General features: G+C 42.1%; 1 protein-coding gene across 10 annotated transcripts; it reads right to left on the reverse strand.

Moving 5' to 3' along the window:
- Positions 1 to 25,390, reverse strand: LOC112464005 (MAP kinase-activating death domain protein). 10 transcript variants are annotated; one of them, XM_025030754.1, is made up of 34 exons: positions 25,247 to 25,390; positions 21,693 to 21,923; positions 21,302 to 21,470; positions 21,057 to 21,222; positions 20,567 to 20,747; positions 20,068 to 20,225; positions 19,635 to 19,935; positions 19,172 to 19,504; positions 19,019 to 19,051; positions 18,515 to 18,636; positions 17,535 to 18,265; positions 17,141 to 17,379; positions 16,517 to 16,714; positions 14,880 to 15,263; positions 14,680 to 14,748; positions 14,399 to 14,599; positions 14,100 to 14,295; positions 13,803 to 13,898; positions 13,581 to 13,720; positions 13,342 to 13,500; positions 13,022 to 13,216; positions 12,804 to 12,891; positions 12,439 to 12,575; positions 11,943 to 12,083; positions 11,206 to 11,350; positions 10,965 to 11,094; positions 10,562 to 10,778; positions 10,229 to 10,501; positions 9,718 to 9,897; positions 6,924 to 6,932; positions 3,043 to 3,115; positions 2,810 to 2,856; positions 2,280 to 2,427; positions 1,881 to 1,973 (listed from the first exon to the last, which is right to left on the reverse strand). In XM_025030754.1, the coding sequence occupies exons 2-33, from the start codon at positions 21,786 to 21,788 to the stop codon at positions 2,317 to 2,319; spliced, it is 5,718 nt and encodes a 1,905-aa protein (XP_024886522.1). In that variant the 5' UTR covers positions 21,789 to 21,923; positions 25,247 to 25,390; the 3' UTR covers positions 1,881 to 1,973; positions 2,280 to 2,316. The 10 variants fall into 10 exon arrangements, with proteins under 10 accessions (XP_024886517.1, XP_024886514.1, XP_024886515.1 ...); XM_025030749.1 differs by lacking the exon at positions 2,280 to 2,427 and having other exon boundaries at positions 1 to 1,973; positions 20,567 to 20,738; XM_025030746.1 differs by lacking the exon at positions 2,280 to 2,427 and having other exon boundaries at positions 1 to 1,973.
- Positions 25,391 to 25,610: the final 220 nt, after the last annotated feature.

A 25,610-nucleotide genomic window follows, 5' to 3' on the forward strand; every position in this document is an offset into this window, starting at 1 on the left:
TTTTTTTTTTAGATGTTTAGAAGAGAACGTGTCGTCCCTCTTGCTCTCACTCTTAAAAAACGCACCTCTCTCTAACTCAACGAACGAGCTCTAATATGTATATAATCGTATTAAAGAGAGAAATAAAAAGGGTTGTTCATGCCTTTGCTCTCTCGTGCCGCTTGTCTACACCGCCGATTGTTATATTTACAAATCCTATATCCCTTTTTACAAATATCTATAATCGCCTCTTCTACGTTGCAAGAAAATATATCGTTTCTTCTCGTGTAGAGACACGTACGCTACGTTTACTTCGCGCTGAGTTCGCGACACTAAAGTTTACAACCCTTTCCTTCCTAAACTGGTCATTGTTGTTCATCTACTTTACGCGACGCGTATTTAACGTGACGGAATATCGAGGAATACTTGCGGCAAGGGAGAATTACAACCAAAGTACAATTTCCGAGAGACACTGCTTCGCACTTAGTGCCAATTCTTATTATCTGGTTTAAAACCGCGATCTCGTTTCCGCCGTCTCCGTGCCCAACTAAATTTACGCGTCTAAACTAAATCTCGAGTCGTTAGAAAACGTAGAGGAATGCAAATTTTCAAAGATGTTGTCTTAGGTGTTTTCCTTGATATTATACAGTTACGTTATACATAGAATATCTAATTTTTTAGGAGGGACATTACATGTATCCTAAACGAGCGCTCTACGAGCTATCGAGAGATCTTTCTTTTCCTGTATTTGAAACCGTACAAAATAGTGATTCACCATTGTGTATTTACTCGAGACATCGAGACCACTACATTTTTTTCTATACACCCTACACACGACAGTTTTTTGTTAACACCTTAGGTACACGCTGTATAACGAAATAAACAAAAATCACCGATTAGACTCGATTACAGGCGAGTAAAGAAAAGAGAGACAGCGAACGAGTAGAGAGCTTATCTACCTACGCTTCATTGTTTCATTGCGAGAGAGGATCGAGCGTGCTAAAAGACGACGGGAGTAAAAGATGACAATCAAAAGTCAGCGTGAGGATATCGCAATTTGGCGTTCGTCGACCTTCTTTACTCTGACTACTTACACACGAACTAAAATAAATCTTTTACTCTTCCGAATCGCGAACGATCACAATCTCTCTTTCTCCCCGTGTGTCGTGACGTATTCATATAAAATTACACCGCCAATTACGAGTAGTTATTGTATTTAATTGCTTTAGGTGAGACGCGTGCAACGTAATACTCACGTGCACGGACGAATACAAGAATACCACAGCTATCACATCGACGCAGGCCTATACGTAATAAAAAGTCGCGCCAAAAATGTCCAACATTAACGAATTAAGCTAACGATAGATATGAATTTCTTTTTTCTTCATTTTTAATTTTATTACAACGTTTCGCAATAATTTCATTCCCGAAAGAGGGAAGAACGTTGGCGAATCTGAAGAGAGAGAGAGAAATCAAACAAAAAACCGAGACTGTTATCTTGCTCATGTCTCACGAATCTTTAAACAAAATACCCTCTGGAAAAGAGAGACACGGCACACTTATACCCAGGGTAGGCAGGTGTAAGGGGCGCAACTATTCCTGTTGTGGATGCTAACGAAGGGAAGCGAGTGTCGTTGCCTGTGTCAGCGTTGACGATAGGGGTCCAATTGCGTGTTTTTGTGCATCTGCGGTGTTACATTACTCGGTTGTGATTGCTCTTGTTTGTGTTGTTGATAGGGATGTCGGGTTTGCTGCTGCTGTTGCTGTTGCTGTTGCTGTTGCTGCTGTTGTTGTTGCAATTGCAGCTGTTGCTGCTGCTGCTGCTGTTGGTGCTGGCGTTGTTGATGCGGTTGCAGGGTATGTTGCAATTGCTGTTGCTGTTGCGGTTGCGATTGCGATTGCGGCTGCGGCTGCTGCTGGCCCTGTTTTCGTTGCTCGGTGCCAGCCGCCACGTAAGAAAATACGCAGAGGACAGCGTAACAGATATCAGATGCCTGCGAATGAAGAAATATTTTACGCTCTTGCGTATACGTACAAATTATTCATGTCTTTTTATTTATCAGACGTTTTGATGTTGATTTATTAGAAATAAAAATAAATATTAATTTTATTAAATCAAATTTTGCAAATTTTTATTCATTTTTTATTTTGTACTTATGTGTATGTGTGTATAAAATCAAACTTAAATCACTTGAAACTAGAACTTTGTTCAGAAATGTCAGAAAGTTGAATTGTAAAAATTGTCTTCTGAACGTAATTTATGCAAAACGAAAATTTATCAAACGGAAAAAAGAACTTACGTGAGGTGTAAGAAAGGAAAAAACTTAAAGATAAGCCTCATGCGGTGTCATTTCCGCGCTTATGTTTCTGATGAGTCTCCGACGGGAGTTTATTAAGGGTAAATGCGACGGAAAATATTCTATGCAAGCAGCGAACCGCCTCTTCAGCCTGTCACACAGTATATGGCTATAGAAACGATAAGTACAAAAATTGAAAGTAATAAAATGTCTATCATCCTCGACTCTTTTTATCTTGAATGTTGTTAATTAAAAGTAAACCGTTGTAACTTAATAATATTTTATTATATTCGCTAAACGCTTAAATTATCGTGAAATTTTTTAAAACGTTATTGTATTCTGTGTACGTATAAAATAAATCTTTCATTCTGTTAAAACAAATATAGTTTTAATAGAATTAATTATTAACGTATTAATTAGTTTTATAATAAAACAGACATTTTATTACTTTTCTCTCAAAATAAATATCTTTTGTCATATATCTCGCGGCAGATATATTCTATTCCGGCAGTAAGGAGCTTTGAAATACTCACCATTTGCGACTTATATTTACGTTGAATTACTTGTCTAGTTTTAGGATCTGAAACAGAAAGGCGTCCGATGACGTTCCGACATTCAAAGACTAAAACCTAAATTGCAGCGTAAAGCAGAGTATATCGTGAATATATTTTTATTAATTTTTTTTCTTTTTTCTTTTTTCACGAGATATCTACGAGCGTGTAAAAGCGTATGGTAAATCGATGCATTATTCGGTGTGGTCACTTACTGAATTCTTCCAAAACAAAGATTCCATCCTTTTGAGTAAAGCACTTGCGGATATGATCGAGTCTTACAAAAAACTGCAAATAACACAATCGGTTTGCGTTAGTGGTCTGCGTATCGCGGCGTCATGGATCTGGATCTACTCCATCATGCACGCACGATTCTGACGATTTCTCTATTTGCCTATCATTATCTTATGCGTCGATATATATGCGGCAATATCGGTCATGTGTGCGAAACAGCTTTCTAAAAGAGGCGTGAGAATGTATCGTGATGCTCGCCCGACGATAAGCGTCCGTTTCCACCCTTCGAGCGCTAACTCCGTCGCATCTCTGATCAATTAACCAATTCTACATTTTAATCTCACTTTATTATTCAAAATTACTCCTACATTATTCTATTTATTATTGCAATTATATTATTATTATTATTATTTCAATCGTTTTCAAGTAAATTTGCAAAATGCAAAAATGTGAAAGATTCCGCAATTCAACTTCTTTTGATTAAAGATAATGCTTTTTAATTAAAAATCTAGACGCGCTCGACGGGTTTTGCGCAAAGGGCGTGATTCGCGTACTATCTATTTTAATCGATGCACGTCACCGTACAGAGACTCACAATTATGCAAACTATAATTACAATGCAATTAGCGAAATTAATACACTTTTCTCGTATAATCTTTTTGATTCACGGTAACCGTCGCCTTATAGCATGATCTGTTTTTTAACGCAAGACTTGGCACGTTACTTTTTATCGATGATTTATTAATGGTGTAGTAACGCGCGTGACGTACATCGGACAAGAAGTCATCGACAAAATTTCTAACAATCGTAGTAACTGTCACTGTTATCATTACATGCCGTTTACACAAAATAATTAGTAATTCACACTTGATTAGATGCGAAGCGATGCTCTTGTACGCTAACATTGTTGCGACTAGGTCGTGTTTCTTCCGTTTTTCCGAAAATATAAAAAAAAGAACACATGCTTTATTTCAAACATATTTATCTCGAAGATTCGTGATTTCATCTTAAAGATTTTCTCTGCGTGCGAAGCGAACGATTCAAATCTAACAGAGACCTGGATATTTATCTTGCACATTAAAACCCGTGTGCCTCGCGAGCGATTGGATTATTTTAACATTCACGTTCCAGCATTTCGAGTAACTTTTATATCCTCGAGCCGATCTCCACTACGAAAGGAGAAAACGTGGAAGATACATTTCACGGCGACGACGTCCGCGTGACGAACATTGAGAGACGTGTTGTATGTGGAATATCGCGGGTGTCGTATTTAATGGGTAATGCTGAAATAGAAATGTATCCATTACACGTGCAAAAAGTGTAAGACGAGAGAAACGAAATCGGGAAACTCAAAAACCCTATAAATATTTCTACATGCAGCATACACAGGCCTGTCAGAACAGCCGTATTAACGATTGTCTCGCGAGACAGCATGCTCAATCTCACTTAGCAATTGTCATATTTTGATCGCAAACTCAGCAGCAAGCAACAGTGTGTATTGTCCCAAACTGAACCTTAGCAAGACCATCAATTCTCAGGAACACGTCTTACCGTCTGCAAAAATAATATCCATTCGATGCGGAATATTGCAACAATGTTGCATTATTTAATTACGCGGAAAAATTTGTTGATTGTCTTAAGTTGATAATACGAGTGGACAACAAAGAAAATATATTACTCAATTTTCAGCCAAAATAATTTCGTCTATGTAGAGTATTTTTTTCAATTGCTGAGTTCTGCGAGAATGAATCCGCGGTGTAAGAGCGAAAACGACGCATAAACGATCCAGGAAACTATTCTACGACTACTAAAATCTACTAAAAACGCCATGCATCGTTCAGCAAACGCGTTGCAATCTCGATAATAATTGATTTTCAAGCAAGATCTAGCGATGGCAGCAGCAAGCAGCGACGGCATCGGCAGCAACAGCGGCAGCAATGTCAGCGAGATACATAGCGGCAGGCGTAATAGCGGCAGGCAACTCTGGAGATGGCCTAAACTCAATTGTAAAATGTCACTGATTGCTTAGCGTCGGAGAGTTGCTAAAATGTGCAATTGTATCCGTCTAATACAGATCGGCGGACGTGATACGATCGACAATGATGCACGGTGATATATATATTATATCGATCGTGGGGGGGGGGGGGGGGGGGGGGGGGGGGGAGAAATGGGGAAGGGGGGGGGGGGGGGGAGCATGACGGTAAACAAATATCACTTCTTAAGGAGTGAATCGGATACAATATTGGAGTCGGTACAATGTCGTAAACAAGAAACAGTATGTCAGCAGAGTGCCATGCCAGAGAAGTGTAATAATATCATGGCGAAGAAGGTTGAGAGGCTCGCGCGCGAGACTCGCGCAGTCTTCACGACGTTTTCTTCTTTCGTAGAGTCCTGTTCGCAATAAACACGTTAGACGATCACTAGACAGCACGAGGAACCATTGCTCTACTACATGACTACCAGTGTAAAATGAATTAATGAATTTCGAGCGATGCATGTGTTACTCGCGGATTTCGTTTTCATTACTTGATACTTTGCTATGTAATTTTTTTTTAGGAAACCTGAGAATCCGGAGTTTCGAAGAGTCACCTCTCAGTATCAACCGCGCGAACGAACATTTCCGTTTTCCTTTCCGCAGAACCGCGAATTCTCTCGCAATCCGGGCAGAGCGTTATGCAAAAAATCAATCGAGAGAATAATTTTAGGCATATTAAATCTTTCATCTCTTTTCGTACTACTCTCGTTTGCGCAATTCGTCTTCTTCAATTTATTCCCAATATCGTCCGCATTATGTAAGCAATCCTGATGAAGTTTCGATATCTTTACGCAGTATATCTCTCTCTTGAAATATCATCCCCGATTTTACCGTCCACGAGAAATGTCCACATAAACGAGGGACAATCTAGAGGCATTTGTTGATGCACAATTAATGGTCCCGAAATCTTACGCAAAGTGGCTTTTACAGACTACAATCATGTTCCACAGCCCACGTATGTTTCGCTTAATCTCATCCAACTGAAACTTGAAATAAAAAAAAAAAGAAAACGGAGAGAGCAGATAGTTTACTTCCGGAGACTTCGTACAGATAGCCGGGATACTTGTCATCGATCCTTTAAGAAATTGGCAGCATATTTTTTATTTTTTTAAATTTTTTTTTAAGGGACTCGATCGCGTGTCGAGCAAACTGACAACGACAATGACGGTATCGATAAAATAAATGTCTCGAAGAGCTTTCTCAATTTACAACCGAGAGAGAGAGAGAGACACGGTGTGTAAAACGTGAAAGCTGTAAATGATGATCGTGACGTAATGACTTGGTGTACGGACTTTCATGTACGAGTGATTAGGCTATATAGATATATATATAGTTGCAATGTGTGTGCATCGAACATCGCTCTCTACAAGTTGCACTAAACACTACTTACAAATATCTCATCTAAACGATATACAATATGTAAAGTATATTGTGTCGGACTTTTCGGTCAATGCGGCAAACACTGTTCTGCATTTCATCGTTCATTACTGGATACCTGGAGAGGTATCAGCTGTACGATATGTATATATATCATATATATAATATCGTAACGGAAAGATACATATGCGTGTATATATATATATTACAACTAACACCGATCGATCGTAGAAAAAAACAGTAAGGATAGACAGAGCAGATCAGTGAGTTCGAATGCAATTTAAGAATGTAAGGTAGATATATATATAGTATAATGGTATATATATAATAATATATACGGCCAAAAGTAATGGTGAAAATAAATAAGCATCTCCGGAACACGGCCAACATTGAGTATATAGTCATATACTGAATTTATATAACAAACAATGACTTATTTTGATTTGATACCTCGAAATCCTGTTTGCCCAGCCGCAGGGCAATGTCGATGGACGGGACAAGAAAACAGAAAACAGAAAAACAGAAAATTAAAACCTTTGGTAACAGCAGTTATCCACTCAGTTATAGAGTATATATAGCATATATATATATATGTAGAATGTATATATAGAAAAGAGAGAGAGAGAAGAGAGATACAGCTGTATACGATGATATCACAGCTACGCTTTTATCACCTAACGTCATGGCCAAATCGATAAACAGCAAGGTATATATATTCATTGTTCAAGGACCATCTCAAAAGTTCCCCAAGCTGAGAAAAGTCTATCATTCCGATTACCCGAATCGGATGCCCGTGTATGCCCGTGTATCCCGGGCGTAATATCCCACGGGTATTTCGTCATTTCTCGCGCGAGATTCCGTCAATAAACGAGAGCCGCGAGAGCGTTTTATCGCGGTGGAGTAAGTGGCCGGGTAAACAGCGATTTGTGTAGCGCACGCGATTTCGTTGCATCATCTTCTTTTTCTCTTCTTCATAATTGTCCTTTTTTTTTTCTTTCGTCTCGAGCCGCGAATAGACTTTCCTCGCGCATGACCACGACAGATAAAGAAGTTGTTAGACTTATGGAGAAAATATAATAGCATCCAACATTCAATACAAATGATAAGATATAGGAGTATAGTGTTCAAAAGACAGTCTGTATATATATTGCCCTATACCTTATTTCCTATGTAATATATATATATATATAAATGTAATGATAAATAAAATATGTAATATATATATATATAATTATATATAATACAGATAAAAGAGTCTGCAACTGCACATCGAGCTTCCATGCAAGAAAACATTGATTAATATAACGCCTGAACACAATATTATCCAGTAAAAATAACCGAGAGAATATCAGAGCCGTATGAAATTGTGCCGAGTACATTTCGCGCCGGAACGATTACGATTAAACGGAGAGCTCTCGATTAACGTCAAGCCAGAACGACTGTTTTCTTCGTCGAAAAATGGTATGTGCACGCGTGCGACGCGTTATACGTGTATGTGTAATGCACCTGGTTCGGACGTGGTCCGATTCCTGATAAGATCCATTCGCTGCATTTGTTTGCGTTACTTATCAATTTTCTTAAAAACCCCGAAATCCATTTATATATCGTATTCTTTTCTATTTGCATCAAAATATGCATTCTGAATGTTTGCTAAAAAAAAAAAAAAGATTGAAAATTTCTTAAGACAAATGGACCACATTTCGAATACAGATGCGCATAAAAGGATGTCCCAGATCCGAGAACGTGCTCTTTTAATTAAAGATTTATGGATCAATTTTGAGCCAATTTCTCGTTATTAAGAACTTTTTATGGGAATAATAACTTTTTTTTACTATTTCTTCCTTTTTCACGTTAGATATCTCAACGACTCTAGGCTTGAGAATTTCATTAAAGTAAATTCCAGCCGTGATTGGATCATATTAACAGAATCCGTTGAGTTTGCGGAAAATCTTCCGTGGTCTGACGCGAATAGTTAAAGAATTAGCGCGTTGATATTTTTGCAATGGAAAATTGACTCATCAGCGATCAAAGAGAGCTTATATACGGTTAAAGAAAAGAAAAGCACAATCGATCAGCGGCATCCTGTAAATTCCGCGTAATTATGCTGCGTTTCTTTCTTAAAGAAAAGTGTGAGATGTGTGTTTCTATATCTCTTCATTTCTTTCGTAGAGTCTTTTTAATTCCGTTTTCGTCGGTACCGATTTGTGTCGTTGCGTGTACGCGCGAGTATGAATTTTCGCGGGTATCCTCATGAACTACAGATAAGAAATCTTGGCGTCACAGGGTATTTCTCACGGATTTTTGGAATGTACATCGGGTTGAATGTTCGCCGATCGAACCACCTTGAGCCCGACTTGACCTACCACATGGACGCATATCGCGATGAATCACGTACAAAGATACAAATCAATTAAGCAGATCGTAGTGGCTAGCAGTGGGAGATAATATTGAGTGGTCCTTGCATCAATGCAGTAAAATGAAAGAAAAAAAAACACACAGAGAGAATATTCGATGATCGAGAGAACATGAATGGTTAAAAAGACAGTGGTTGAACGACGACGAGATTTCGTCCTATTCAATCCTATTTCAATTTCAACGCTGCCGTTTTTGCATTTGCCGTTTTGTCTTTCTTTTTTCCTTTTTATTTAATCAATGCCCCATTTAAGTACTCATTTAATATTTAATCGAGCAACGTTACGAGTATCGAGGCTAGCATTTAATGCCGCCTCCGACCGCGATCGCGATCATTGAGCCGAGACAAAGGATATCTTTTTATTTCTTTCGAACGAAGTCAGTCTCGTGGTAGCGTAACACATTCTCTAACGTATATGTTCAATCTTGCTGAAATAAAGGGATTATTATACGCATTGGCACGTCGGTAAAAAGTAAACGATACAGCATCGGTAGCCAGAGGGGGGGGGGAAACGCAACGTTATATAATCGAGACGTAATACGGTCGAGGGTATAACGGAAGGTGATAATAATCTCCAAATCAAAGTTTCCAATAAATATATACGATCCAACATGACACAAACAATTGAACGTAGAATGTAAGAGGGATATATAGATATAGATATATGCGCAATCCTCGAAAGAGAGAGAGAGAGAGAGAGAGAGAGAGAGAGAGAGAGAGAGAGAGAGAGAGAGAGAGAGAGAGAGAAAGTGAGAAGGAGAGCCGAGCTCTCGATTCTTCCCGATAACAGCGTAAGAAAGTGTGTGGCTTTCACGCGAGTGCGAGTCATACCTTGCTGTTCGCGAAGAGGAGACCGACGCCCTCCATGCAGACCTGCAGAAGCCCGCCCTCGCCCGTTCGCATATCCTGCACCGGGAACTCGCCACCGAGCTCGTAGCCCATGTTCCCGCCTCGCCCGCGAGCTGCCGCCTTCTCCATCGCGTCCTTAATGCAGTAGTACACGTCCTTACACTGGAATAAACGATCGTTTTAGTTTATTTAGCATCGAAAATCAACTTGGAAATCCACGAATTTTCCCCAGAATATGTAGAACAGATTGTATCATCTGAAACTTTTGCTATCCATACAGATTAACTTTAATCTCGGTTTAACTTTCTATCTTCTTCCAATTCTTAGAACTGAACTAAATTAAAATTGGATTAAAGTTAATCTACATTGTTAGAAATACATAAGACTCTTTTAAGACTTTCTATCCTGTCTTTGGTGAACTTTTGTAATTATTATGCGACAGAACAAAATGTTCTTTCTTCTTCGTTGTAATCCTTCGTTCGATCCTCCCTACCTTCTTAGTGTAATACTTGTGTAACTCGGTATCGCCGCCGCTCCTCCTCCACAAGCACAGAACCTTGTTCTTCGGACTGTAGGTCATGTTGACCACGCGCTCGTACCACCAGCGCTCGACTATCACGCCGTTCACTGATCTCAGCACGAGGCCGTCATGCCGAACTTCGAGAAACCGCAGGTCACCCTCGGCGTCGACCCCCGAGTGCACGGTGAACGACTGCCGGTGCATTTGTCGGGACGTCAGGGGCTTCAGGTCGATGTCGTTTCCGTGCTGCGAGGAAGAAGCGTTCTTATAGCGACTTGCTAATCAGTTGCGCGATAAAACACTCACGAGATTGTTTATTTGTTCGAGGAGTAGATTCAGTTCCTGGCTGTAGATGAGGCCGATGTGACTCTTGCCTAGCAGTCTGCGTACCTTCCGCTTCAGTTCGTTCTTCTCGACGTTCAGCATCACTAGGATAGCGGTGAGATTGTGCAGCAAAGTGCACAACAGTCTGTCCTCCTCGTGTTCCAACCGTCGTCTCTCGCTGTCGCTTAAACTCTTGTATCTGCGTCGCGCATGCAACATGTTTTAATAACGATTCTCTTTGTCACTACATTTATATGTATTGATTAATAGATGTACGATTTTTCAATTTCTAATTCGAAATAGAAGAAGATTACGTGGTACCATCTCTGATTTTTGTTAATGTTGACCTCGTCTTCAATCGTTAAGTATTACAGACGTCTCTTACCTCTCCACCATCTCTCCGGGCCCTTGATCCATACCCATCATGTCGCGTTCCTGCGAGACGGCGTCCAAGAAGGCGTCCTCCCAGAACTGCATTTCGTCCCACAGGGACGATCTCTCCTTCCCCAGTAAACCTGGATTTGAAAATCGTGATAATGAAAAGATAACAAAATATACGAGAAAATCGTCAGCTTTTATCATTCTTGGCAATCGTATCGTTTATTTAAATGCTTCTAGTATCGTACCCTCGAAGAGATATGTTCTCGCAGCTTCCGGGCTCGGTAACGTTGTGGTAGGTATTAAACTTCCGCCGTGATACCGGAATCCGGTGCTCAGGGACGACTTGCTGGACCAAACGCTGCCGGAACGCTGCTTGCCCTGCCGAGGAAACTGGAATCACAGAATCGCGTAAGAATGAAGTTAATAGCGTTATCCAAGGATGAGGATCTTTGATGAAAAACGATAGTGATTTTAATGAAACGATAACAGCCCGAGACTACATGTTCTTATTGACGTCCGTCGAGATTATAATGATTAGAGCCATTCCAATTAACTAATTGCGATGCCACCTCTAAGATCAAAGGGTAACTTGTTTGCACGAAGAACCACGGAAGAAACCTAGTTACGTCACAAACGAGACACTAATTTTTTTTTTAATGTGACAGTAATTAAAATTGCAGTGAAACGCGTCATTGTTACCCTTCGATAACAGTTTTCTATGCGATCTGTCAGCGTCCATTCGTGTCTGATGAATGTCGAGGTATCAACGCGACTCGAGTGTTCGGAACTACGGGAAACTCTCGTCGCGCGAGATGTAGACGCTACATATCCGAATCGGTCGCGTCTGAGGACTCTATACGTTCCTAAAAGGCGCGTACTTAAACGTTTGAGGAAATGGACGATAATACTAACGTATGTGCGTTGCGCTCTACCAGATGTATCTAACAATTATGTAAGATTATATTAATTCAAGATAGTTTACATTGCCTTGCTCGACCTCGCTATCAGACACGGTGCTTCGGAAGGAAGCTTGGTGCGCTTGCCGAAAAGCAGGATTAGTGATAATGCTACCTCCGTCAGTGGACAAAGCTTCGCTGCTCCCCGTTCCACCACCCCGCCCACTCTAAAAAACACATGACAAAACACATGTGCGTTGCATGTTACAATCGAAAATTGAGCATTTTTGTGATGTTTTTTTCTTTTTCTTTCTTCGCGTTTACTAGCTTTAAAATAAGGACCGTCAAAGAAACTGCCAGGCCGAATAAATATTCTCTCTAAAAAAAAAGAGAGAGAAGAAGAAGTGCTATCTCTCGTCTGTTTTAGGACGGGGGGAGGAGATGTATTTTTACCAGTATTTTCAACAATCATTGATCGCGCCTGCAGAATCATTGCGACACCAAGTAGAACAACCAACTTGAAACTCGAGCTTAAGATATATAGGAACTACGTTTAATATTGAATGGAAAAATTCTTTCTACCTCCGAATCGAACGAGGTGAGCTTGCTTAAAAATTTCCCTTTCTTCGTAAACATATCCAGAAACATGTCCGTTGTCGATTGGCCCGTATCTCCTGCCGGCGGTGCCTGCGGCACATCCAAATGCACTTGCGGCAATTCTGGTATTTGTAAAAATATTATTACTTAGTACTAATAATCAAGTATTTATTTAAATTATTGTCCTACGCTCTTTTGGCAAATTTTACGTCTATTCCAAAGTCAACAAAGTTTACGTGAAACAATTGGTCTCGTTTATCGCAATGATGATTAAAATTTTTAATCAAAAATCTACCTCGACTAGGAATTGACGGAATTTTTCTTTAATGACAGTGTGCTCAAAGACATACCCGATTTTTGCGTGACATCCATAAAGTCGGGCTGATTCGGGGATTGCGGAGATCTCAGGTTTTCTCTGCTACCGAATGGGCTAGACGCCTGCGAAACAAACGCTTTCTTCATTGTCGAATTAAATTTATGCTCATACGATACAATATTAAATTAAATATCGGCTTAGACGCGAATTGTAAATTGTGCTACGTCAGAAGCGTTTAAGAGTCCTTTATACCTGTGACATCAAGGAGCTGTCGAAGCCGCTACCTTCGGATAGATCCTTGCTCCAGTAATGCGTGTGAGCGATTTCCATCAATTGGAAGACAGAAGCCATCCCGCCTAGTCCAAAATTATTATACGTATGTGCGAGACCGTGCGTTACTGCTTGAAGGCACTTTAACATTCCCTTATACACGGGCTTTGATATGGCCTGGCAAAAAATTAAAGCAGACATAAAGCAGACATAATTGAATGTTTTACTTCAAAGCGAAAAATGTGTCAAGGAAGTTTAGTAGGCCCTAGATAATGTCGAATTAAGGTACACTTGAAATTTACCACATCGTCAATGTGATCGTTTGGACTAATCTTCCTATTAAGACCCTTATTCAGCTTCGTCACGACCAAATCCCGATAATTTTCGTCTTCCATCAACTTCTTCAGTCTGTTCAATTTGAGCCAACCAACGCCTTCGCCAGCCAACACTTGCGTCACCACCTAGAAATTCCGTCGTAAAATTAAGCACGATTGTTTTCAATGATCGTTTTTAGTAATTAAGAACGTTTACGTATACTTGCGTCATTTAAAAAGGCTTGATTGTCGCTATTTGTGCTGGAACGTTCCGCATTTTGCATCCTCTGCGCGTCTTCTTGATTAACTTTGTGTGTAGAATGTTTTATTAATGAGGAACGTTCCACCAATCCGGTTTTTCCTGCAACTGTCGACAAATCTCGTTCAGAATTTTATCTTTAGATTCAAGGATTTATAGTAATTAGAAATGCCTCGATGTTATAGTTTACCTTTCGGAAATGGTCCAAGAATCGGATTTGTCTTCTCTTTCGATTTCTGATTCTGCGGGAAGAAGCTACTGCCTCGATTGGAATTATTTTTACTACCTGAAAATCAGATGCAATTTCTTTATTCTTTAAACCGCGCTACCAACCCTTTCTCCTCGATGTACATTATCGACTTTTAATAATTAAATTTAAATAAAACGCACAGTTAAAAAAAAATTATAGATAAGTAACACATTTTTCTCCCGCTACTTTAAAAAACATCTTTTTACTCAAAATGTTAAACCTTTCATTATTTCGTACCGAATAAATCGCTAAACATGCTGCTGGTCTGCGCGGCGAAGCCGTTCAGATCGCTGCTAATATTGCTGAAAAAGTCCCGTCCGACGCCACCCCGTGTGTCAGACGCGACCAGCTGATTGCTCATCGAATCCTTCCGCTGTTGCGTCATATTGGGAGATTGCGGACTATGTACTGGTGACTGCGACTCTCCGAGGCTCTAAACGCAAATTTGATAGATCCATATTTAAAGATCAACGCAAAAACATTAGGATGCTTCAGCGCGATTCTGTCAGATCTGAGATCGTTGAAGATATGCTTACCTTGAGCAATCCCTTCTTCGCGGCGGCTTCTTTGGCACTTTTCGTCAAGTCTCCCAACGTGCTCTTGCCGACGTACGTCAGATCGTCTAATGTGTTTTTGCTTACGCCCGCCGCGGTTTTACTCGCCTCCAGCGCGGTTTTCGACACCTCTTGCACTGACTTGGTGGCCTCACCCATCGCTTTCCTCGTCTGTTGCGTCAACTAATTGATTCCGAATAAAGAAGATTAAGCATACATTCCGATTTCGTACGCCTTGTATATAAAGTTTCGCGAAAACGTACTTGCTCCAGTGGTGCAAATAGACTGTCTTCACCTGCTTCTGTAATTTTTTCTTTCGCCTGATGCTTCAGCTGCAATAAATAGTAAGTTAAATAAACAAATATAACTACTACCGTATCCAGAAAAAATTAATGGTAACGTTCGATAAAATTGCAGGAAAGAGTAAGAGATATCCTACTATCACACATGTTCCTTGCGATACCTTGTCCATGTGTGCGAGTAGCCCGTCCTGGCTGCTCTGTCTGGTAGTCTCGCGCATCAGGTCCTTCGCCTGACTGGCGATCTGCTCGAATAAAGAGCCCTGCGAGCCCTGCCGAAGAACACCATTTCCGGTAGTAGTGGTACTGCCACCGCTGTTCTGCCGTTGCATCGGGCTGTCGTTGCTCTGTTTCGGAATGATCGTCGGCCCCGCCGATGCTTGACGTTGAAGCTGCGTCGGCACCTCGTGATGATGATGATCGGCGGTGGTAACCGCGCTTATTTGCCGCGGCAGGAGGGGCCCGCCGACGGTGCTGAAGCTGGAGGCCCTCGCCAGGACATTGCCGACGCTCGGCTGGCGTTGTAGACCCGGCCCCGTGGGTGGTACCTGGAAAAGAGTACGCGAGCGTTCGTGATTATCCTCTATCTTCGTGAAAAAATAACAACCCTCTTGGAAAAATCGGATGCGAATCTTCTCTAATCCCGCGCGTCTCTTAAAAAAAAAACCCTTTTCTCGAAACTGTAAAAGTCAGAAAATCTAGAAAAATGCTTGTAACACTCTGAGAAATGTTGTTATTAATAAATTAGTAATACGCAAATTGTACGTCAGAAGGAAACTTTTAAGACACGCGGGATCAACAATAGAAAAAACTCCAAGATTTTTGTAATAAGAAAAGTGCTTTTCGTTTCTGAAAATGTTACACATTAATCGACACAAAATTTACGAAATACTTGATCTTAAGATTCAAGATATATGAGGCAATAAAGTTAGTCATGCTTTAACGAGAGATATTACGTTGAAATAGTATAGATTAAGTTTAGATAAAATAAGTTGTACTTGATAACACAAGTGGTAACTACGAGAAATCGTACTTTTCATAATTTAAATAGTGCATCACATTTCTAGTGCATGTACATGTAAAATATATTAAAAATACCGATCGTGTTTCTAAATAAAATCATTTTAACTCACAGTAATCGAACGTAAATTCGTGGACGTGTGTTGGCAAGAAGATGAAGAGATGTATATGTAAATGTATTGTATATGTATGTTTCGTGTACGTGCGTCGATCGCATGAGAAAGAAACGTATAATATTATACGAGCATCAATATGCAATAACGTAGCTTCAGAGAATAAAGTGAAAAAAATATGTGCATCGTAATAAGTTTTATTCGTCGTTTCATGCTGAGAAAAAATTGTGCGAGGTACAGATTGAAGATCAGACAAACAGAGAGCTCACGCAATTACATTTAATGCCAGCTATGGGAAGTGAATGGGGATTTATTATGTTCGTGTTTTCAGGAGTGAACATGCGAAGGATGCTCAAACGAACGCCGGTATCTCAAACGAATGATTTATCGGAATAATCGTGAAAACGACACCTTTGAAATAAAATGCAAGTCAGAGACGAGAAGCTTAACATTCTCCTCAAACAATACTTTTAATACGAGAAATACGAGTAGGGAAGAAGGAGGGAGATGAGAGAAAGAGACGAAAGAGGCAAACATTCCACACGTTCCCCGAAAATTCCATTCGGCATCCCATTCGATTTCATTCTATCATGCATCAATTCCCCAAAATGATACCGAGATGACATTAGAAAGTGACAGAATTAAAGGTACATATGAAGATGACTCACAGGAGTGACATATCTACTGATACGCGAGGTCCTGTGAGGTGTGGTAGGACGTTCAGTGTCGTTGAGCGAAGATTGAGTGCCTAAAGATCCCATGCTTATCCCTGTGAACTGTCCTACCGAACTTTGTGCGCTCAGGATAGTGCGCGGTGTTATTGTCGACGCGGAGTCTGACTCAAAGCTACCACCCTCCTCTTTATCCTATAATCAAGCTATCCGTTAGCGCACACCGCAGATGCTACTTCGAGATTTAACGTAACTCTATGAAAGTATTTCGTAGGTATCGTATTTATGCACGAATCATTATTGCGCGCCGATTTGCAGAATTGAAAAATATCTGTGAATTGTTTGACGTATGCGAAATCTTCAATGATATCAATGATATTATTTATTACTATAAGATTGGGATATTATTATCGCGTTACATGGAATCAAGAGATTTTCATTATTTTCAATTTTTTAATTCTGATGTCGTGCATGCGACATGATTTATGTCGTACGATGTAAACCATAATTACATAAGATATAAAATATCACTTACAATTAGCATATAAAAGGTAGTGCATATAAAGAGAAAGAAAGAAAATAATAAGAGGAGAGATCGCAGGAGAAGCCGTCGTCACTTACGTTAGTTGACTGCGAACCCTCATGAATTTTCGGATTTAACTCTAGCTCGGAGTCCCTGTTAAAGCTCGGGCTACTGAGGTCACTGTGACTAGAAGAAGTGCTCGGCGGGCTCTCGGGTCGTACCGGTGAGCCCTCCTCCACTCCCGGATATTGCAGGGAACTCGGTGGATTGTAGACGTTCTTCGGATCCACCGAGAGCGACATTGGTTGAGGCTGGGTCGCTTGCGGGCAATTGTAACCTGCGTAAAGTAACAGAACACATTAAAAATACTTAAATTGTATAAGTTGTATAAATTGTATAAGTCGTATAAATTGTATAAATGTTTAAGTGCTTTATCTTTAAACTTTATTTTTAAACTTTAAGTATTAGCTCTCTTCTTTATGGTACACTCACCTGGCGACAGATCGGACGATGCCATCTCGGAGACAAAGTCGCTGAGGGAGGAGTAGGAGGAGCTGGTGCTCTCGGCGCCCTCGGAGTCGGAACCGCTCTCGTCCGTCGGCTGAGTCTCGTGCTCCCTCATCGCCTTCAGGGCGTTTGCCAGCGAGCTACCGGAGTCCCAGACGGGAAAGTAGATCGGCTCGAGGTTGGTCGCGTACCAGCGCGGCTTGTCGCCGATCTGCGCGGGGTCGAACACTCCGGTCTGCACCCGGAGGAAGGCTACGTTGCTCGGTGTGAGGGACCACTCGGCCAGGAACTCGACCGCCTGCGTGCGCGCGAATCTATTGAGGAAGCTGCTCTTCCTGGGTCGGGACCGGAGGAACGAGTTGATCTGGAAGGCCACTACCGGCCGAGGGTACAGCCGTAGGGTGCGCGTGTGCTCGGTGAAGTTGGCCAGCAGGTTCTGCGAGTTGAAGAACCGCACCATGGCGACTCGCGTGGCGATGTCCACCGAATCCACGTCGTTTCCATAGATGAAAGGATTGAAGGGCGCCGGGCCACCCTGCCCCTGCCCGGCCACCTTCGGCGGATATGGCCCAGCCGGTCCGGGTCCACTGATCGTCGGCGACATCGACGGCCGACGAGGCGGACTCGACGACGAGCTCATGCCAGGCGAATTCAATGGGGCGTGCTGAACGTGCGTGCACTGATCGATGCTCGGCCTGTGCTTCGTCGAAGCAACACTGCAGGGTTTATTTATTAATATAATTTATTAGCATTCAACGTTGTAAAAATATTTCAAATGTAGTAATATCATTTCATAATTGATAGAGAATTGATAGAAGAATATATACTTCTGTTGATAATTTTTATTTAACAAAAAGCACGAATTTTTTTCAACAATTTTACAATTAAAATTACATTTATGTTATGTTGAGAATCTTATTGTTACTATGACAGATTTTAACGAAAGAGAAGTGATAATTACATACCTTAAACTAGAATGATGGGAGGCCGTGCTTTCTCTTCTACTCGGCACCTGAAAGGACAGACGAGCGAGATGCAGCGATATGTCCTGCGGGGCTAATGGAGGACCCGTCATACTGGCCATCGCCTGGAAATTCAATAATAAATTAACAATTGATTCTTATTGCAACGTTCGCTGCTCATTGCTACTTCGTTGCTACTTCGTTGCTACTTCTACTTCGACTAAATTACCAATCTACAAATAAAAAGGTGAGAATACTACAAAATTTTTCTACCCGAGTGTCGACTAAGCTACCAATCTTCGAGAAAAAAAAATTAATTTTTTTCAACTGCTATAAATTTATATTTGCTGCTTGTAATGTTCATTTTATTGTAATGTTCATTTTATAATACTAGCAAATGTGTGTGGCTGCGATTGACTCTACATGTGATATAAATCATGCATGCGACTAACTACAAAAAAAAGGGTATGCCACCAAGCGGACTGAGAGTATTGGTGAAATATTTACACTAGAGCCAACTTGATCCATCAGTTGCATTGCCTGCGATGAGGGTAAGGAGTCATTAAATATACTCTTCATCATTTAGCTTCGTAATCAACAAGAGTCAATAACGAAAATCCGTATCGCCGTTTAAATTTAACGGCGACGATATCGCGTTACCTGCTTCAGATGATTCTTCAGGATGGTACCCTCCGGTTCCGGCAACGGCGGCAAACCCTCTTCGCACAAAGAGCTCGGCGCCGTTATCTTATTGCTATCCAGGTCCACCAACCAGATATCGTCGGGCATCTTGAAGTTCTTCTTGTACAGTAGGAACGACGCGGGTATTCCGATCACGAAGGGCGTCGGGGCGAGCAGCAGCTGTTCCGCGCAGCTCATGCACGTGGGGAGCAAAGGTATCGCGGGAAACATGTACTCCAGCGGGTAGATCATCGTGACGAACGCCATGACCGACATGGACAGAGCGTTGTAATCCCGGGACTGAAGTACGATCTGAAAGGAAGAACATCGTTCGATTCTCTGATAGCTCTGGGCATTCAAAAACACGGAGAAAGCACTAGTGAAAAATATATATTTGATTTGTTCTTTCGATACCAACGATTGTTTTATACTATGTGTTCACCTTGTTCTCCAAGAGGATCAGCGTGAGGACCTTCAGACATATGTCGACGCCTAGGAGCTCCAACGGCAGGTGGAGAGGAAAATCAACCAAGGAAAACCTGGTGTGGTCCGGCAGGGCGAAGCACAGTGGGGGTTGCATACTCGATGATATTATCTCAACCTCGACACGCGTCTTCGCCGGAACGGGCACGGGACTACTGAGCAAACGCAGTATCCACGTCTCGATCTCACGAACATCGTGAAGCACGATGGACGGCGTGTCGCCCAGAGCCTGGCCCGTCAGAACGCTCCATACCGTATCTCTGTAACGGGGGGGAAGTTCAGTTGAATGATGTTAGAAGTTTTTTGAACCTTCGTGGATCCTTTTCTTCTCTTCGGAAATTACAAAGCATTGTATACAGGATTGGTAAAATTGGAACCAATTTGAAACACACCTGTTGGTCTGCCGAGAAGCCCCCACCTTCTGCGGCGAGAAGCTCTCGTTGCACGCGTCGATGATCTTCTTCAGGACGAAGAGACACTCCCGGAACATCGTGAAGAACGGATGGTGCGAAATGATGCATAGCGAGGTCAAGGAGTGATTGCGAACCCTCTGCGAGAATATTGAGGTCGTTGAACTTATTGACGGACTTTAATATTGCTTTAACAGTGCGTTCCTTTCTGAACTAATTATCAATGGCGAGAACTGTTTCGAGTACAAGGCAGTGTAGCCAGATCGGGACCCGATCGTCGGGGACCAAAAGCAACTCGAGAGCCAGGAACCAACGCAACCTCGGCCGAGCGCACACGTACGTGCTTTCTCTTCGTGTGTGTATCCCCACTGCCCGAGTGGCTCTCGAGAGCCTCGAGTCCCGGATGGTCGGGTGGCTTTTGGTCTCCGATCTGGTTACACTGGTGCAGCAAGGGCTTGTTATATATTACAGTAATATCGACCTGACGTCTTCGAGACGCTCGTGGCGAAGGGGAATGACTGCCGCCGCTCTCGCTGTCTCCGCTCGGCGCGATGAATTCCAATCTCGGGGCGTGGGGTACCTGCGGGGTGTCCGAGTCCCTCCTGCTACTCGAGCAATCTTTCTCAGAGTCACTAGGACCCACCGCACTGCTCCTATAGTCGCTATAACGAACGGCTAGAGATACAGTCTTATAAACGGGACACTCTGTCAGGTGCGAATTATTCATGTGCTAATTATTATTCTAGTTGTTCTAGATATGCGACGAGAAATTTTCGCTCGATTCTGGAGAATCAGCAAATTTTTAGAATCTTAAATTAATTTAGAGAAAAAAAGGTTTTTTCCCTGTTTTTTTAATAATTGTATAAAATATATAACTGTGTTCTGTGAATATAACATCTAGATTTAATTTTTCTAATTTTTCTATTGATTATACAGGTCAGAGGGAGGCCAATAATTCTAAGCCATTTCACCTAGAAAAAGCGGAATCCGTGCTTCTCTCCATGCTCTTCCTCCAGCTTTCCCTGCGAAACGTGGTGTTGTACTTTTCCCTCTTGAGCGAAATCCCACCGGCAGCCACGACCCCCGCTCTCTCCGTAGGTCGGTAAAAGTTCACGCAGATCCCATAACGCGTTTTTCCTGCGTTTTGCAAAATGTTACTGTTACTGGATCCTTGGCGGTATCACGATGCAACGTGCAAGTGGGAACGAATACGAACCTGAATCCTTGTCAGTGAGGGTGAAGGTGAAGGACGTCGCCTCTCGTAAGGCCGTGCGCTTCGGTCCCACGCTACTGCAACCTTCCGGTTGGCAGAAATACACCATATCCAGAGGCAGAGGAAAATCTTTGTGATCCTCCACCGGATATCTGCGTAGCAACTCCGGGACCTGTTTTAAATGAAATTATTGTTTCCTTTCCTCAAATCGGATTCTTTTTTTTTTTTACAATCCAGTAAATATTCTGCCACACGAAATTTCGTGAAATGTAAAATTCTATAAAGTAAGTACACCTAATTACCACGCCACCTAATTAAGCTTTTGGATTTTTAAAGCTTTTTTCTTTTTATAGAATTATGCGAATACACGCTCCAATGTTCCTCATTGTTATACCTGGACGGGCTGACGAGAGGCAGCGGGCATCCTGGCCCCCACGATGGCGAGATAATCCACCAGTCGGGGGCACAGGAATTTCTTCTGTATATCCATGGCGGTTATCTACGTGTGTGCAGCTGTGTCACCGTTGTATACAGTGTACACAGGACATCCGAGCCGCTGAACTCTCCTCAGGGTCGTTTCCAGCTTGAATCATGATTGCACCATTCTCTCGCTTATTTATCCCACCTGCAAATAGAGAGTCGACCGAGGGCTGCACTAAATTGACGTTTCTGTCTCGCTATTTGCTGAATAGTCCTGATTAATTAAACTTTCGCTGCGTAACTACTCTCAAGGGTGCGAGCGGCTAGCGGGTTGAATTTATATGTGACACGTCCTGCTTTTGCTTTGTTATCTTTAATGACGTACTCTTCGGCTAACGCGGAGGTAATATTTTCTTTAAAAGAATATCTTAGAGGGCAATCATTATATATATTTTTAATTAAACTTTGCGCTAACGTTATCTTAAGTTATCTTAATTTATTTTAAGTTCAGATCATTAATGTTACAGATTGCTTCTCTGAAGTTTTAATTAAACTAAAGTTACCTCATTTTCGCAATCCCATTAGGTTAATAAAAGAATCATTAAACATCCAATAATTTTAAATTTTGCGAGTAGATTGAATTTATATGTGACGTCCCGCTTTTCCAGGCAATATTTTCTTCAAAAGAATATCTCGAAGGGCGATCATAATACATTTTTAATTAAACTTTATACTAAAATTATCTTAAGTTATCTTAAGTTTAGATAGTCGACGTCACAGGTTGCTTCCTCCTCTGAAGTTTTAATTAAACTAAAGTTATCTCATTTTCGTGATACCTCAGGTCAATAAAAGTTTCATTAAACATCAATTAATTTTAATCTTTGAAAATTATATTGCAAAAACTTAAAAAAGAAATATTATTTATTCTTACATTTGAAAAATCTTGAATTTTAGTCGCAAAAATGAGATGCGGGACAACAGATCAATTTCCCTAAGGAAGGAGGAGAACGAAGAGATCGTTGAGGGCGGACAGACAGAACGGGCCGGAAGGGCAGCCGCCGGTCCGGACGAGGTTTCGGGAGATCGATGATTCCGGAGGCCCGAAGGGATATCTGTGTCACCGTGTCGGGGGCAAAAGGGAACGCGAGGGAAAAAGCGCGGGCGTGCATGCGCATGTTTAATTCCGCCTTGCGATATCGAGCCTCGTCTCGTATTTCGCGCCGTGGCGCAACGCGGACGACGGGGACGACGGGGTCGTGTGCACGAAGCCACGTACTTCCGTGTTCGATTACACCGTCATCGCGCACGACAAGTGATTACGGCCCGCACGGATCTGACGGCTTGACCGTCGCGGAAAAAGAGAGAGCGCTCCGGCGACGTCTGAACGAGAACCAAACTCCGAGCTTTCGGAGTTTAGTTCTCGTTCGGATATCTTCTATCCGTTTGAGAAATTCTTTAAAGATTTTTCAATTTTTTAGATATTCTCTTTTAGAGACACTCTTCTCTTTCTTGAGTTTCTTTTTTTTTTCCAGTGTACGAGAAAGGCGATGGATTGTAAAGTTCAGTGCGACATTCGATGATCTCCGTGTTTCTTTAGAAACTTGAGAAGTTCAAGTTAAAACTGAGAAAATCACATTTAAATCCCATTCTCAGGTTTCTACGAAGAATACGAGTTACTGGCGAAGAATACGTCACTGGCAGGAAATCTTTCAATTTTGAAAGAATAAACTGAATAAACTGAGAACTTGAGAGAATCAATCTTGAAGTTATAAAAGTTATTTGTTATTCGCAGACTCATTTTCTCTCTCAAGTTCATAAAAAAAATGAGTAGGTCGCGATGAGACTGAAGTCTCTGACCTTAAAGGAACCTCCTACACATATTACTAGCGTATGCATAAAATTATTTTATCTGCGATATGCAAAATTAATCGTCGTTCTAAAAGACTGCAAACGTGGGTTGTTTTTTTTTTACGCATAGCAGCTTAAAGTTGCATACACTGTTAAAAAATAAAATTTAAACCAATGCTTAAATAACATTTTGTTATTTGCAATTATCATTTATATATGTCGAAATTTATTTTTACAAAAAACAATGTTATTTCAACTCCATTTATTTAGTTGAATTAACGACATATCGAGTAGAAGTAGCGACAACCTACAGGAATAATTAAAAATTACTCAAATTGAGTATAATTTAACGTTACAAATTTAACAGTGTATCGATTGCAAAATATTCCGTTTCTTGGCTCATGTCCATTTTTACCTTATTACTTATTACTTAACTTATTACTTATCCTTTTCTAATTCTCAAAACTATAGAAAAAGACAAAACATCAATTAAACCGAGATTAAAGTTAATCTGCATTGATAGAAATGGACATTAGCTTATAAAATTCCAAAAATCCACCTCCATATAAATCCAAAGGCAAAATTATTAAAGAACGACACGGTCGGAAACGTTAACGCGTCTCAAATGCGACTTGAACTTGTAAAATCGATCTCGCGATGAGATCTCATTAGTCAAAAACTCGGCGATGCATCGTCCGGTGAGAGGTCGCGTTTAACGATTCACCGAATAACTCAGCTTCCGAGCGCGCGGCCATCAATTATTCAGCCCGTCTCTTCCCGAGGCGCGAATGGTATCGCATGCGAGGAACGGCAACAACGACGCGCGGAATTATTCCCGGATCGGACGTCGGAAAGACGTCGCGCGTCCAGCTGCGACGTTAAGTGGCACGTACACCTGCGGGCGATCCGTTTCGATAAGAGCGCGACAGTTAACGAGTCGACCTCGCCGAGTTCTGCCTGCTCCCGAAGAGCGGCTTCGATCGTAAACGTTGACTCGGAGAGAGAGAGAACGTCGATCGTGACTCCGCACAGCCGCGAAATTGCATTCGAAAATCGAAAATCTAATTATTCGGTCAATCAATTTGATTATTAATTCGATTAATTAATTCGACAGATTTGCGGAGGAGCGTTTCGACGAAGGATTAGTTCCGACGGCGGATTGACGACGAGGAAGGAGGAAGGAATTCCAAGTTCGGCCTTTACCTCAATACCCCGGAGAACCTCGGTCTCCCCCGTAGCCGCCGTCAAGAACACGAAGAGAAACGCAATTAAAAGCGACTACTCGCGAGGACCTCGCGCTCGAATTCGCGACAACGGAATAATTACGCCGTCCCCGAGATTGCTTCGCCGCGCATCGATCCCCGAGGCACGAGCGCGAGCCCCACCGGGAGAGACGGTCTCACCTTTCCGACGTTCGCTCGGGGAGGCGTCGCTCCGGATTCGCGAGAGATTCGATTAGCCGACCACCCCAGATTAGTCTCCCCGGGAAGGGAGGAATTAAATTTGCGCAGGGAGAAACGAGGAATTCGGGATCACTTCCGTCCCTCAAGGCCGTCGAATCGCAAACCCGGAATCGCTCCTACGATTCCATTGGGAAAACGATCTCCCTCAACGTCGGGAGTTCCTCCGCTTCCGTCGCCGTCGCTAGCGAGAGAGAAAGAGAGAAAGAGAGACACTTACGTTTTTACAATGCGTATCAACGCGGAGAACGAGCGCGCTCGGTGGTCCTCGTCCGACCGCCATACGAACGACCGGCAAGGCTGACGGTATTCCGTATCAGCCAAACGGCGATATCGCACTGGCGCGGCCCCGGCCCCGCCGACGCGCCCCGGAGCCTCGCGCGGCCGCTCCGTCGTCGCGACGACGCTGATCGTTCGCCAGAAGCGGTACCAGGCAGGCGCAACGTGTCGACGCGAACGTCGGACGCGCGCCTCCGCCTCCAGTAACGGCGCAAGCCGCCCCGATTCCGCTTCCGAAAGTGAATTTCCATTATTTCCCGCGTTTAACGGCCCGCCGCGGCCGCCCGTCGCGTCCGAACATCTTT

This window comes from Temnothorax curvispinosus, unplaced genomic scaffold (assembly GCF_003070985.1).
Source record: "Temnothorax curvispinosus isolate PA1 unplaced genomic scaffold, ASM307098v1 QBEX01013818.1, whole genome shotgun sequence".
NCBI classification, from domain to species: domain Eukaryota; kingdom Metazoa; phylum Arthropoda; class Insecta; order Hymenoptera; family Formicidae; genus Temnothorax; species Temnothorax curvispinosus.